The 16,470-nt window shown below is 45.9% G+C and overlaps 1 protein-coding gene across 1 annotated transcript; it reads right to left on the bottom strand.

The window, feature by feature from the left end:
- Positions 1-225: 225 nt before the first annotated feature.
- Positions 226-15,917, bottom strand: LOC308473801 (L-lactate dehydrogenase A chain). The gene is made up of 8 exons (XM_080999462.1): positions 15,764-15,917; positions 10,508-10,642; positions 9,418-9,535; positions 7,014-7,187; positions 4,492-4,665; positions 2,770-2,887; positions 1,589-1,712; positions 226-1,018 (listed from the first exon to the last, which is right to left on the bottom strand). Exons 2-8 carry the CDS (start codon positions 10,631-10,633, stop codon positions 854-856), a joined length of 999 nt encoding a protein of 332 aa, XP_080855588.1. The 5' UTR covers positions 10,634-10,642; positions 15,764-15,917; the 3' UTR covers positions 226-853.
- Between the last annotated feature and the right edge of the window lie 553 nt (positions 15,918-16,470).

Here is a 16,470-nt window from a genome sequence, read left to right as displayed (position 1 = left end):
GATTTTAGTCTTAGGGACCATTACAATAATGCACTGTTGGATAACCTGCACCCTCTGACTTTCATTTTAGTGGTATTTGGGAGCGGGAAGGAGTCATTAATCCTTGTTGATTTACTTTAAATAATACAGATCTGTTCTCTGCCCACCCTGGCTTACATGGCAATAAATGGTGCATGTCTCTGAAGATTAGTCATGTTTACGGCCGACCATATAGACACGGAGAAGTAGCAGTTAACTGTTTATTTTGTTGCTTGGGCTGGTACTACAGTTAGACAATTGCATCAGTTGTAATTGTTGCATACAGAGGTTTTTTTTACATAACATTTAAGACACTCCTCTAGAGTACACATGGTTCTCTTGAAAAGTATGCACAAAGACTAAGGAAAAAGGACATTACAACTGCTCAATACTGGAGATTTAAGTCATCTGTTAAGCAGAGAATATTGGTCAGTGAATCTGCCAATCCTTTTTGATCACAAAATATTCTTTGGTTTTCTACAGCTTTTGGAAGACCAATTGAGCTCTTCTCTTCTGAGTGACTAAAGTTTAGCTGAGGAAAGGCAGGAAGCTTCCATTTGGCAGTGTTGTTTCAGAGCATGCTGGATCTACTTTTACACCACTTAACAAGAGACTAGGTTCTTCCAGTTCTGGCCACAGACCGGGGTTGTGGTAAACAGGAGCTGCAAGTTTCCTACTGGATAAAATAGGCATTTCATTTGCAAATTTAGCTCTGCATTGTGTTGGTAGTTGACACACATCGTACAGGGAGTTGATCTATCTGAAAAGTGCAACAAGACAATCCACTAAGACCCATTAAACACTAGTTAAGCAGTGAAGTGATAGGACATCAGGCTTAAAACTGAAGTTCCTTCTGGATCCCCCAGAGTGTATCTGCACTCTTCCTCAACTTGTCTTCCTCTTCGCTCTTCAGGGTCATTTTCACCACATCGGTAATTCCTGAGTAGCCCAGGACACAAGGAACACTAAGGAAGACGTCATCTTTAATTCCATGCATGCCCTAGAAAGAACAGTAAAAAGAAAGACTTAAGCCAATTAAATAATGTGTTGATTCGCATGTAATAAATGCTTTCCCCATTAGTGGGAAGGGGGAGAAAGCGCCATCCTTGCAGGGAGATCTGTTCCTTATTTAAAGCACTCATTTACTTTGGCAGCTACAGTGGTACCTCACAAGACAAATGACGAAAGGGTTTTTTGTTTTTTGAGCTGCTTCGCAAGACAATTTTCGCTATGGGCTTGCTTCGCAAGACGAAAACGTCTTGCAAGTTTGTTTCCTTTTTCTTAACACCGTTAATACAGTTGCGACTTGACTTCGAGGAGCACCTCATAGAACGCGGTGTGGTAGCCTTTTTTGAGGTTTTTAAAGACTTTGGTGATTTTTTAAGCTTTTCCAAAACTTTCCCGACACCGTGCTTCGCAAGACGAAAAAAATCGCAAGACGACAAAACTTGCGGAACGAATTAATTTCGTCTTGCGAGGCACCACTGTACTGCCTCTGTTAGCTTGACTATGCATACAGCACAGTAATAATAAGAAAACACCTTAGCATTTGACACTGAACGTGTTTTACCTTCACCATTGTAGAAACTGGATGCACTCTCCTTAAATTCTTCATGAGAGTTTCAGCTAGATCAGCCACAGAAAGACCAATTGCCCAAGATGTGTATCCCTTCAGCTTGATAACCTCATAAGCACTGCGGGAGAACATTAAAAGAATTGAATCTTTCAGCAAAAAAACATTTCTTAAAAAGAGTCATGTCTATTAAGCAACAGCATAGTCCATCTATACTTCAGGTGAAGTCCATCTGAGCCTACTTATCCTCTATCTCCAAACGGCATCTGTTGCAGGCATTAGATCTATTAATTTATTATTTTTACAAGCAAGCTACTAGCCTTCCCCTGTAGAGATGCTGGTGCCTGCATGGAGTAGCTTTGCTTGCACGTTTTGTCGAGCCATAGTTAATATTTAAACATTAAATACAAATGAGCAGCATGCTCAAAGTCCTTGCTTTGTTCCTTCTCCTTTCCTAGCCACACCATTTAGGGGTGGGGGCAAGAAGAGAAGCTACTAGGCCTTGGCTTGTCAGGTTGTCTAAGCAAAGTTAAACAATGGTTTCTTTAGAAAGATGAAAACCAGGGTTCAGATTATATGGCACAACAAGCCACAGCTTGTGGTTGTTGCATGTAGCGCAAGCAAGAATGAGAGTGAAGCAATCTGGATTTCTGAACGCCTACACTAACAAGCTGCTAATTCACATTTAATGGTAGTTAAACATTAACATTAACTATTACCTAGCATGTTACGTAAACCAGGGCAGTTTGTAAATGGATCAGTCCTTCAGGAATGTGAAATGTATGCACAATTTACTTTATTTCACTTTCAAAACACATTCAAATTCCACAGTGCACAATATAGTGATTGCTATATAGTATCTATCAACAAAGGGAAATTAACTGCTGAACAGTGGTTTCCAACATTGGAAAAACACCCTTCAGTAATCTGGCACCATAAACAGCACTCTAAATCAATATTTCTTAAAAACTAGACAACTGGAGATTATATTGTGGGAAAACGAAGGGGTTTGGTCCAAAGTTAAGTGCATGTCATGGGGCAAAAATGCTACGTTAAGGGTTAGGGGACCTTGTTGAGCAATGTAGGCTGTGGCATCCTTGAAAATGAGACAGATGCAATTTCTGGAAGCTCAGTGGAACCCCATTTCCTCTCTCACACAGAGACGAGATAAAGATTACCTTTCTACCACATGCTTGTGGACTTCTTTCCAGTTCTCCTTGTCACCATCAGACCCCATGTCTGGATGCAAAGTTTTCAAAGAGACGCCAGCAACATTCACGCCACTCCAGACAGGCACTGAATAAAATGCAGGAGATTTTTCTGAGCAATCTATAACGTTTTCCAACCTCACAGAAAGTAAGATTCACAAGTGTTTCGAACAGATCTCAGCTGAGCAGTTAATGTAGAATGATGTACCAAGTACAGTTTTATAATTACTAAGAATCTTGCTACGCACACATACCTTCCCCTTAAACTTTGGCTAACAGGCAGTGGAGATGGATCCTTGTGCTCATCCATGTTGGATTAGCCACTGACCTGTTCCTTTTAACTCATAAACCCAGGAAAAAGGGTGGGTTTTCATCCTGCTGTGGCTATGCACACACATCTTCCTACAATGGTCCATAGCTCTTGGGGCAGAAGAAAGACTGCAAAAGTGCTGTGACCACACACACAGGGCTTGGCAACCATGTACTGCATATAATCTGTCATTCAAGGATGAGTGTGGCAGCAGCAGCTGCTCACCTAAGGCAAGCAAGCAGCAAAGTACACAGCTGAGGGCCAGATTCAAGTAATGAAGCCTGCTAATGGAAGCTCGTGCAAGGACTTGTGCTAGCTCACTGTGGCTTTCCCCTCTACCTCCCCACCACCACCAATTGGCTTGGGGTGTCGGAGAGGGAGAGAAACCTAAGAACAGTGCACTCGGGAGGTCAGAGGGGATTGTGTTTATATTCACTGCTGTGAGATGGGATAGAGTAGTAGTACAGTAGAATCTGAGTTTATGCATCAAAGCAGAATTCTAGTGGCAGTATTGGTGCAGGGCTGTATGAGATCACACAACTCCCAAATATAGGATGACAGAGGGGCCGAGACAAATAACTTGTAACTGCTTTACTGAAACCAGCATGCAAGGGTCTCTGACATGAAAAGGATTTACTGTGAACTCCCCAGTTAGGAGTAAAGGGTAGAATTTAGCCTGGTAGGGTTTGGCCTACTTGGATTACAAAGCTGACCTTTTGCAACAGAGCTGCTCAAGTCAAATATAGACCATCTAGTGTTACTTCATGCAGTAGGGACAGCTAGATTATATTCCTAACTTCCATACAGAGGGAAGAGTATGGAAACCTCTCTCTGGGTTTGCCCAGCACCTAAGTCTGATGTGGTCAACGATTCTATAGCAGTCTTCAAATTTCCAAAAAGCTGTCATTTGTTGGATTCCAACTCCCCATCAGCCCATCATGGTCAATGATAAGAGCTGTAGTTCAGCAACGTCCGGAGAAAACTATTTTACCTAACCCAGTGTTAGGAGATGCTTCCTAATGATAAGAATTCCTCAGCAATGGAACACTGCCTTTGGAGGCGATGGGCTCTCCTTCATTGCAGGCATTTAAGTAGACAATGGATGGTTCTTTATCAGGGATGCTGTACATGCACCCTGCATTGGAGGATCCAGCATTAAGCAGGGGACTAGCCTAAATTACTCAAAGGTTCCTTCTAACTCTACGATTCTACGTTCAAGAGGTAGATCTGGGAAATGCTCTGCTGCTCTCCTTTTCACCAGGTACCGTTACCATCAGTATATTTCAATCCCACTCATCTTCTAAGAACATGAAGGAAATCAGAATGCAATAGTCTGTTTCCTTTGTGAGTTGGGTAGCAAATGGATTGCGTGTCATGCTTACCACTGGAATCTCCATGCTCTCCAACAATCCAGCCATGGCAGCTGAGAGGGTGGATGCCCAGCCTCTCGCCCATCAGGTGGCGGAAACGGGCAGAATCCAGATTGCAACCACTTCCAATCACACGGTGCTTAGGGAAGCCACTGATCTTCCAGGCCACATAGGTCAGAATATCCACTGTCAACAAGCAAAGTCATCTGGTTAGAAAGTGACTGTCATATGCACTATTAAAGACAGACAAGCTTCAAGAGCACTGGGAATCTGCAATCCTTCTCCACAAAGAGAGGCTGTTTAATTTCATCTGTTCTACACAAGGCTACCTTAATGATGAAATGCCAAAACCATCCTGGCTCCAGGCAGCAGTTAAAGGGCAGAGGGAATATTGAGGAGCTTCTTTACAATCCTCTCATTTTAAGATGAGGTGCTCAGGCAAGAGTGATGGTTCTGACTTTCCTAGTAGATGTCCCCTGTGAGTTAACAGCACCGATCCAGAATTATCTGTGTCTTACAGAGGACACAGGCAGCGATATCTCACTTGGGACCAGGGCATGCAGGCATGACTGAAGCAGGACATAGCATCTTGCAAGTATCCCAACACCTCCCCAAGCTCTTACCCAGCAGAGCAACCAAAGCTCTTTCCTTTTGCCAAAGTCTCTAGTTTAACTTCCTGAACTTCTGCATCCAGACATCATGGTAAGCTATGGCTTACTGGGGTCAAAGCAAGACTAGGAGAGCCTTGGGCTTGCACCTGTTCCCATCTTCTCCAGCCCTGAGGATGAGTTTTGAAGCTTTCACTTCCTTATTAACTACAGTTTATTTGTTCTTCTGAACCCATCAAAAAGAAAGCTTCCAAGCTCATAGCCACAAGGGCTGGGTGTGGGAACATGACCCCAGGGCTCATAGGAATTCAAGAGCTGCCTTACAGAGTTGGGGCCATGGTCCACCCAGCTTGGCATTGCCAAGGAATCTTTCTTGGTTCTATCTGGAGATGTCAGGGTTTGAACCTTCGACTTTCCTATGTTAGGAACACACACTTCAACACTGAGCTATGGTCCATCCACCATGATTTACCAGGGCATCTGAATGCAGCCACTGTGTAAATAGATCAGAGAAGAGTGTGCAAGTGTGTTGTCACAGAGAGTAATAGTGTAAATGAGCTATCAGCTAGGTACTAGGCACAGCACCTCGTTTTACATGGGGAAAAGTTAGGCGTTTCCTGTAGACTGCACCCTAACAGTCAAACATGGAAGTACTGCTGTATTCCCCATGAGACAGTGGAATGATGTGATCTCTTAACAGACCCTAGCCATGATTGTCACCACCATAGTTCCAATCATCGTAGATACTAGATAGCAAAATCATTCTTCAAATGAAGATCCTTATATAGCCAAAACCACCCACACTCAAAAAGGAGTTCTGAGCAAGTTTATGGAACCCAGAAGTCCATGAAATCTTTAGAAAAGGAGGGATGTGACCTGTAACAGCCCAATGAAAGACAGCATCATCAGTGGGCATGGAATGATGATTGGCTGCTGAGTAGATACAGTGGGGACATGGAAAGAGGTAAGAGAATGGAGTGTTCTGGGAAAGGGCATGGCTGAATGGAACCCTGAGCAGGAGCACTCCATGGGACGATATTTAGTTGCAGGTCCCACTTCAGAATTGAAACTTAAGTGTTAAACCATGATGTCCTGGTGGAATACCGTATTTTTCGTTCTATAGGACGCACCGGCCCATAGGACGCACCTCGTTTTTTTGGGGGGGGGGGGAAATGAATAAAAAAAATTATCCCCCCCCGCCGCGGCTGCCGCCCCAAGCCTCGCGTGCTTCGGGCTGCAGGCTACCGCCCCAAGCCTCGCGCGCTCGGCGGGACCTCCTGCCGGGCGCGCAAGGCTTGCAGACACTCGCCCGAAGCACGGGGAGCCCTCCGGAGGGCTCCCCGTGCTTCGGGCGACAAGCTGCCACCCGAAGCCTCGCGCGCTCGGCGGGACCTCCTGCCGGGCGCGCAAGGCTTGCAGACACTCGCCCGAAGCACGGGGAGCCCTCCGGAGGGCTCCCCGTGCTTCGGGCGACAGGCTGCTGCCCCAAGCCTCGCGCGCTCGGCGGGACCTCCTGCCGGGCGCGCAAGGCTTGCGGACACTCGCCGGTGCTGCAGGCTGCTGCCTGCAAGCCTTGTGAGCCCGCGGGAACTCCCACCGGGCTTGCAAGGCTTGCGGATAGCTTCCTGAAGCCTGGAGAGCGAGAGGGGTCGGTGCGCACCGATGCCTCTCGCTCTCCAGGCTTCAGCGAAAGCCTGCATTCGCTCCATAGGACGCACACACATTTCCCCTTCATTTTTGGAGGGGAAAAAGTGCGTCCTATGGAGCGAAAAATACGGTAGATATTTTCCTTTTCATGGCCAAGGGAAAACTTGGAATGCTTTCAGGATTCCCCGATTTCCTTCTTGGAAGCAAGCAATTTCTCCTTTCAAAGGACTGGAGGGTGAATTATGGTCCATAAGCAGTTAAGAATAGGACACAACCAACCTGGATTTGAAACAACAAGCAGCTTGCAGTCAGGGCTGTACTTGACAATGCTGGGAATGATGAATTTGAAGATGTTCACGTTGCGCTGAACCAAGTTAAGGCGAGACTCGCCTTCTTGCTGGCGGGCTCCAGCAGTGATGATGACCAGCTTGGAGTGTGCAGTCACAGCATAGTCTGCAAAAATAAACACATTTCTTTGTTCAAAATAAATTTCATAATGCATGTTACAATTCCAGACTGGAAGAGAGGAATAATTGGGCCCACAGGAGCAGAAGGACACCTTTGAGGCAGATTTATGAGCTGAATAAAGGGAATTTGTGCTTCAGAGAACCTGAAGTCCTAATGATTGCTCTGTAAGCAACCGGCTGTGTTCTTCCAAGTGTTAGCTTAGAGTGTTTTGGAAACTAACAGTAAAATAGCTGCTTGTACTAAATCACCTTTGTTCATCTGGATGTAAGAGCAGCTGCTATGACTTCAGACACCCCTTATTGCCATCATAATTCTACTGCTACTTCTCCCTTAAAAAGGATTAAATGTTTTATATGTATGTAATGTTGCTTTCAATTAGACCCTGTTTAGAAACATAAGACAAAAAATCAAGCCACTTTTCTGCGAAGCCCAGGCCCCTTCTGGAGCTACTGTTTTCAGATGGTATTGCTCTGAAAAGAGAATGGAAGGGGAAACCATGACTAAGCTCTTCAATTTGACCACTGGGAGCAGGGAAAAAATGCCCTTTGCCGATCCATTAAGTGCTATTTAAAATTTTATCGAAGGACTGTGGTCGGGAAATGAAGCAAAGAAGAGCTCTTGTCTGCCAGTTTTAGAGCAGCAGTTTTAGCAAAGCAACAATACACTTCCCTACAATGTAGCTCCACTGCTTTGTGCTTTTGATTGGCAAGGATTCAATTTATTTGGTATCTGGTCTCTTACACTACAGCCAGTTGTTCAACTTGCTCTATCATAGACTATCCCAAGGCTGAAAAGCCTGTTCCCAGGGTTTTTTGTTCAGGCATCCTCTCTAGATGATGACTTTCTAAAGGAGTGTAAAAAGACTAAGGGAAGTCAATTCACATGCCCTTCTCTACCTCTCATCTCTTCCTGGCCTGAGAAGCCTTCTTGACCCCGAGCCAGCACTACCAGAGGAATCAGGCTATTCATTTATCATACAAACAACATCTGATAAATTCCAGCCTGGCTGAGTCTAACAACCCCACATACTACTAGAAGCAATGGCCACAGCATGCAAGAACTGGCTTGGAATCTTGCAATACTTCGTTTTAGACTAGGAGTGAGGACTCAACAAAAAGGGACACCCAGTTATCATTGCGTGTGTGTGTGTGTGTGTGTGTGTGTGTGTGTGTGTTGTTTTTTTTAGTTATCAGCATATTTGTCAAAATGCATTTGTTGCTTGTCTCATAACATTGATATGTTCAAACCTAAAAATATAATAAACCCAGTGTAAATTCATTAACAGTGCTATACTGACGGCACTTTATCCAAAGCCCTGCCAGGCTCATGATCCTTTTCCGGCTTTAAATGTGTCTGCTTTAATGTTATCACTCACACTGGAAGTAACAGACTGCTTAAGAGTGTGACTAATTTTTTGCCCACTTTGCAGGGCCAGGAGAATTCTGCATCCTAGCTGCTTCCAGGGGCCTCCTCTGGGACCCTACCTAGGCTTAGGAGATACTTGCAGCAGTGAGGAGGCATGCTCCAAAACCACCTACACCTCTCAGCTGTTGGGATTCTGAGTCTCTGGTGTCAGATGGGTAGATCTTGCCTATTCTATGGCCCCAAGACATCCTCCCAGGAATCTTAGGACTGCACCCATAATCCAATTCTCTCAACACTCCCCTATTGATAGTATTTGCTGCACCAAAAGAAGCAAAAACAGGCTTCCCTTATATTTGTTCTAAGCTCTGCCAAGCAGACCTGTCAAAGGGTGAGCATTTGTAGGGAGGGAAATGGACAGAAGAGCAGGCCACCTCAGCCAGCAGAAGGAAACAGTGATGACCAAATTCCTGGTTAATATAAATAGCCTTTTCTATCCTTGTGGTATCATAAGTTTGATGCTCATTGCTAACTTTATCAAACCATGCTGCTTTTCAAAGTAATGCAACTTAAACCACACGAAACAGCCTTTATCCACAACACCAACTCTCCAATGCTGCCTGTATAAATCTGTGCAGGTCAGCTGCTGGTTAACCCAGCTGCCTTCAAGTCATCATTGCCATAGTGAAAACTCTTTAAAGATTCCACAACTTTGGTCTTGCCTGAGGCAAGAGAAGTCACCTCTACTTCCAGAGGCACAGAGGCTTCCCTCCCAGAGAAACTATTGGATGTTGCCTTGCTATGTAGCATCTGAAATAGATGGTCTGTACATAGAGGACAGGGAAATACTAACCTTTGCCAGAGACAATTTTTGGTGTTCTGAGAAAGAGGCTGCCATGCTGAAGGTCCAACATCTCTCCCTTCAGCTTGTCCTCCATGACATCAACGAGGGCAAGTTCATCAGCCAAATCCTACAAAAAGCCAAGAACAGATAGATCAACCCACTGGCTTTTTTAGAGACCTGAATTTTGTGGTTCTGGGAAGGCCTGCACAAGCAGACATACACCAAGACAAATTGCAGCCCACCAGGCCCTGCCAAGGCCTTGATAATAATAAAAATAAACAGTCCCCAGCAGACAGCAAAACTAGGGAGCTTTGTAGAGCTCCTGATAAACCACTATACATGGCTGTGGGGAGTGTTTGGTCTGGAGCAGGGGTTGGCAAGGTTTACCAGCCATGGGCCAGATCACTCCCACAGAGATCATCCGTGGGCTGGACTGGCACAGCACAACACTGGAAATTGTGTCTGCGCATGTCCAGACACCGAAAATCGCACCTGCAGACGCAATTTCCGCTGCTGCTCAGCAAGTCCCCACAGTTTAGCACACGGGGGATTCACCAAGAGGGTGGCTAGGTTCGGGGGTGGCTCTTGGGCCGGTAAAACAGTGTTTGTGGGCCACACGTTGCCGACCCCTGGTCTGGAGGATCAAAATGAATTAAGCGCATGGTTACAGTAAACTAATGCTGATATTTTGATCAGATCTGAGGTGTGCAGTGCAATCGCAAATACACTGATCTTGGAGTATGTCCCATTGAAGCCAATGGACTTATTTCTGAATAGGTATGCACAGGCTGCACTGTTAGGATTTGTATTCACAAACTGAGTTTATGGAAACATACTTGACTGTCTATGAAAACACCTCTACCTGTGCTTTATAGAACATTTTATTTTTACAGAAAGACATAGCAATACACAAATTTAGCATTATTGTGTTTGTTCATTACTTTTCTTACAAAGTAACACAAAATGACTTACATTAAATTCAGTCAAGAACAACAACAAAAAACCTCAAAACACAGCAATGCAAATAAACAGCTAAAATATTGTTAAACGAAAAGGCAAGACCACAGATCTTGCCCCACGAAACACAGATTTTACCTACCTTCATCAAAATGCTTATGGCACAAGCCATACCAACTGCACCAACCCCAACCACAGTGATCTTGTTGTGGGCATGAGGGTGTTCCTCTTTGTGAACATTTTCAATCAGCTTTTCCTTGAGAGACATCTTGTAGCTCTGTGGGAGGAAACATAAGAATACAATCAATTCATTTTCATCACTTGTTGAATTGTGCTGTGATGATAAGTTAACACAGTCCATTTCAAAGATGGATCCCATCACTAAGATACACACACCACAGAGTTTACTCTGCAAATTTGCAAGAACCTTGATTTTGCTTTAATTGTTATTGCAGTATTTGAATTTTAGCAGATTCTTCTGTTTTCACAATGGGAACAAAGTCATGAGTAAATTGCCCATTGATTTACATGGGATCCAAGTTCAATTGACTAATTTGGGTGTGGATCCAACCCACTGTTGGCACATATGTATCATTTCCCCCCCAAATACACATTAGAAAATTTGGCAGGGTCATTGCAGGTGAGAGACAGAGGTTTTCAAGAAGTGGAATGCTAATGTACACAGTCAACATAAAACCACACAGTATCTTATCAAAGGATCTTGCAAGCTCAGTGCATTGTGCAACAAAACTTCTTGTCTGTTTGATCAGTATGCTTTCAGGCACAAAGTCTACCCAGGATGTGATTGAGAACTAAAAGATGCGACTGACTGACTGACTGACTGACTGACTGACTGACTCACTCACTCACTCACTCACTCGGAAGTAGTGAAACACTTTGCTCTTTGTTCTATATGCTTGTCTTAAAGTTTTTATTTTATTTCTTAAAGATGTATGTTATGTTTTGCTTTGTTTAATGTTAAAAGCTGTCTTGGGAGAGAACAGCATATAAAAACCATAAAATATTAGACAGCATATAAAAATCATGAAATATTATGCCATACTCTGATGTTCCAAACTCTGATGTTGTGGCCACAACAACTCTGGAAATGGTGTAGGTGACAAGAGACAATGAGGCTTGGACTGAAAACTGGCAGCATGGCAGGTGAAAATCCCCAGGACAAAGGTTGATTCTGGATATCACATTGGGCCAGAGTCCAGAGCTAGAAGCTAGTAGCAAGTCAGGAATATAAAAAACTTGGGTAGTACCAACAAGGGGTAGGGGTGCATGCCTGCCAATGCAAGAGCACAAAAGTGAAAATAAAGGGGTCAATATAGCAGATTAGTGGCCAGTGTTGCTGGAATGAAGGGGCATTTCATGATGTTAAACTTTGCAATTAAGACTGTCAGGCAGTTCTGAATCAAAATCTGCAACAAGCCATTGCCATCTCAATTTAAAGTTGGTGAACCAAACTGGGGGAGGGAGTATGGCGCAAGCAAGTGTGTAATGTAGTGGCATAAAGGCACACCTGCTTGGTGGGAGAAGGCTGCTGAAGAGGAGGAAAGATGCCCAACAGGACTGATGAGGGAGGGCACATTGAAGGGATATATTGGTGGGCAGAGTTTGAGAGAAGAATGTGGAATGTAGATTCTGGAACACTGACAGCAAGGAGCTAGGATGACACATCTCAGAACCAGTCATTAAAAGATGGACTTCCAAAGCTCATGGGATAGTCAGCCATACACCTGTAGTCCAAAATTATGACAATTCCTGCATTCAAAGCTGTCCCATGTAGAACAACTGCAAGGGGGGGAAACTAAAAAGTCTGATCTCTCCTTGGTGCATCACTTCAGTGTCATCTGGTATGCAGCACTCTGCTCTTTGCAGCAATGATGCTACTGCAAATGTGGAAATACTGAGCATCCCTACTGAATATATTGAATCAGAGTTACTGTAGGTCTTTTTGTTGCTACTATATGCAGCTGTTCACTTGGTGGTTAAAGAGCAAATCAAGGCAAGCACTCTCTCTCCACCGTGATCATCAGCACTCCAGTTTGGTGATCAGTAAGTATTTGGAGACAATGTGCAGAGTTTTGCAACAAAACCAAACCACAACTTCTGAAGCAGTAGCCAAGTGAATGATCTTGCAACTTTCCCATAGACTAAAAACAGCTGCTTATTATAGTTACCAATAATTGTGTGAATTAACAGTGCAGTTCAGAGTGAGGCACAGGCAAGATTCATATGCATTATGCACATTAAGCTCCAAATTGTTCAATGAAAATGTAAATTCTTTCATCTGATCAGCAATTTTACAGTATCAGATACCGTTCCTGAAATTGAAAGACACATCTCTATAGGCAAAAATGTGTCCTGCAGATTTTGCATGTATAGTTCAACAAGCAAAATGGAAACCTGATTCCACTGTATCATACCTCTTTAAGCAATCATACCTCTTTAAGTATCATACCTCTTTAAGCAATCATGAGAGTTTCCTCCACTGGGAGTTGTGGCTATGTGAGAATAGGTCTCCTAACAACTCACAGCAGCCTTAACAAACCAGTTCCCTGAGTTCTTTGAGATAAGCCATGACTGTTTGAAGTGGTATGATACTGCCTTTAAAGGTGAGATGAGGCCTTGAGTCCAATTCACAAAATCAAACTTTTACATTCAGAATGCACTGAACCATGTGCGTCCACATGAGCTGGGTGTGTGGGTGTGTGGGTGAGTGAGAGAGAGAGAGAATAAATTCACAACTTGGTGCCATCACCACAATGCTGCCAAATGCATTTTCAGTAACAGTGTGGTAAATGCACACTTGTGTTACATAAGCCATTTGGTTTGTGTGTTGGAGCAACTACATCAACTTCCTGTGTGAATTGAGCCACTCCACATTCAAGCCTAATTTAGCCCCAACTGCTAGGTCTGTAGACATTAAGTTCTTCTGCCAGCTCCCTGCCTGGAACTAACTGCACACAGTCATAGCCATGTACAGGACCAGCCTTGTTGTGCAGCCAAGAGTGCTAGGCTTTGACCAGGGCTCAGATCTCAGCTCCCTAATGAAGCTAATTGGCTGACCTTGCATCTCATTTTAACCTATTTCCATTGCAAGGAGGAGGCACAACTATGCTTGCTGAACATCTGGCAAAAGCTGCATTCCACTATGCATGTGGCCCACTTGAGCATATGTAGTTTGGGCCCTATAGTTTGCATTCCTGCACAGTCCTAAGAATTACCCTGAATAAATCCGCAAGAATCTGGGAAGTCACAACAAATTGAGGGAAAGGGCATTTTCCCCACAACACAATGTCTGGCTCCACCTATTCTCACTGAAGAGTGAAGTGATTCACTAACACAAGTTATCTTCTCTGGGATTCTTCCGGCATCCCTTAAACTAGGTAGCAATTCTGTTAACCAGGAAGGGTATTAAGCCTTGGGAGGTAGACAGATTTCAGGCTTAGCGGATATACTTAAAACACACACACACACACACACACACACACACAAAATACCAAAATATAATCAGCCAAAGCCCATGCACGAACAAGCTATAATTAAAAAAACAAGTTACAGATGGGTAGCCGTGTTGGTCTGCCATAGTCGAAGTAAAAAATTCTTTCTTGTAGCACCTTAAAGACCAACTAAGTTAGTTCTTGGTATAAGCTTTCGTGTGCATGCACACTTCTTCAGATACACATCTGTATCTGAAGAAGTGTGCATGCACACGAAAGCTTATACCAAGAACTAACTTAGTTGGTCTTTAAGGTGCTACAAGAAAGAATTTTTTACTTCGACTAAAAAACAAGGTGTCTAGAATTTGGTTTTCTGAACCAAAACTGAACTCAGAGTACTTGAACTCAGGAGTTCTCTCCTGCTTAGCACACACCCCCCCCCCGGCAAAAAACCCCTAAGCTGTCTATTTTAAGTGGGGAGAAGCATTTTGTTAGGGCAGCCTGAAACCCTCGGCGATCTAACGCAGATCCGTCAGAGATCAGCAGATCCAGATCTACCTTCCTCCCCCTCCCCCCCTACATAAGCGGCACTATCTTCCTAAGGGGATCACCGACTGCAAGCGTGATCGCATCCAGCTACTGCCGAGATGAACTACCACTTTATAACCCTCCCAATTAAATTTCCGGGAAGTGGGCTGTGTGAGGCACCGATTCCAGTGCTGACCAGTTTTCCCGGTGCAAGATATTCAATGGTCGGGCAGGGGGGCGATGCAGGCGGGGAATGGAGAGAACCGTCCACACTTCCTCCTCCTCCTCCTCCTCCTCCGTGCAAGCCGAATGCAGTCAGGTTGATTTAGTTGCCAGCGATAAAAGGCAAGGAGGAATCCCGGCTCAAAGGCACGAGAACTACTTGAGTCAGAGACAGAATACCACCGCGATCTTCGCCTGGGGTTTGATAGGGCGGTGCTAGTCCCGCTCCCGGGAGGAAATAAAGGAGCTAAGAAGGTACAACAGCCTGAGCAATAACTCTGCTGCGCTTGAGCTGCAAACCTCACCATGGACTAGCGACTTAGAAGTTCTAGTGGCCCCAAAGCGCAACCTTCCTCGGACATCCCCCTCCCTTTTTTAATTTCCTCCCGGCAGTGCGATGACCCAGCCGTTTTCGGAAACCACGTTTTTCCTCCTCTCTGTAGCGGATATTGCAGCACCGAGGGCGGAGGCGGCAAGGAAATACGACGCGTCCACAGGTCTTCAGAAAGTAACTCCGCTCTCCTCACCAGCACAGTCATCTCTCCACCCCAACACACCCAAAGCCTCGGGGCATTGGAAATCCATTTAAAAATTCCATACCTAAAACAGCTCGAATTTATTGAGGGTCCAGGGGTCGGCGTTTTCCGCTCCAAAGTGGACTCTCTGACCTGTACAGAGCATCCCTTTCTGCAGCCGCCTCCCTCCACCCCTCGCGTTACATAATGACCAGTGGGCCAAAAAAGGACCACAACCGCCTGCTTCTCTCCCCACCCCGGGCACTTCCTACAAAACCATTTCAGAGGGACACGGGGGAAGCGGGGAGAGATTCCAATTTCCTCCTCTCACACCTTCTCACGGGTAGCCAACGTGGTGCCCTCCAGACGCACAACTCTCGCATCAGCCCAAGCTGGCATGGCCAAAAGCCAGGGATGCTGGGAGATGTGGTCCCACAACGTCCGGAGTTGCCTTACCCCGACCTAGAGGGTTGCCCTCCTACCGACTCTGCCTCTCCTTCCTTGCGCGCCAAACGCCCGGTCTCTTAGCTCCGCTTTGGAGGATCTCCTTCTACCCATCCAGCAGGGGAAAGTCCTCTTTGGACGGCTTGCTTTACCCCGAGTGTGCAAGTGGGAAAAGGTGGCGCGGGGCTCTTTGCACGCCTCGCCCAGCCCGCCTCGTTCCCACGAGCGCTTCCTTACCTGGGTAAGTCTAGCAAAGCGTGCGCGCAATGACCGGGCCCTCCGATTGCCGCTGCAGTACCGCGAGGCGGGGGGAGGCGGCGGGCGCTTAAGTAGGAATCCCGCGCGTGACGTCGGAGGGGGCGGTCGCCGCCGCTTGTCTGACGGGGTTGGCCACCGTGGGACGTGCCGGCCCACACGTCGAGGGGAGCTGGGCTTCGGCAGCGGCGGCGCGGTTCTGACTCAGGCCGGCGCAGTCACTCCGCAGCGCACAGGCGCGAAGAGTAAGGCTCCCTGGGGATCGAAGCACGTGGCGTCCCTACGCGCTTCCTCCCGGTCAGGTCAGAGGCCGGGAGATCCGACGGAGGAAGGAAAAACCCGGCGTCGTGGTGGCCGGAGCGGATGCGGGTCGCAGCCCCAAACAGGCTGGAGGGCACCCAGTTCTCAGAAAGGCTGCGTGAGCGCACTCTGAAGGGGCCTGCAAAACCATCAGCCCGATGCCCTGCGGCACAAGGCCGGAGAACCAGTGTTGCGGAGCCACTGGGGTCAACTCGCTACATGGGTGCCACTTTTTAGTTTTTGTAGGAAAAGCAGCCAGTCGACTAGCATTGCTGGTGTGCAGAGGCAATCCAGCAGCAAAGCTATTGGTTATTGTTCCTCTGGGCGTCTCAGCACTGGGCTGGTGGTGCTGCTGCCCACAGAGAAAACACAAGCAACGGCCTCTGCCC

The sequence above is a fragment of the Podarcis pityusensis genome (assembly GCF_964106645.2).
Source record: "Podarcis pityusensis genome assembly, chromosome: 1".
Lineage (NCBI taxonomy): Eukaryota > Metazoa > Chordata > Lepidosauria > Squamata > Lacertidae > Podarcis > Podarcis pityusensis.
Note: the sequence above shows the minus strand (reverse complement) of the source record. Positions and strands in the feature narration are given on the sequence as shown.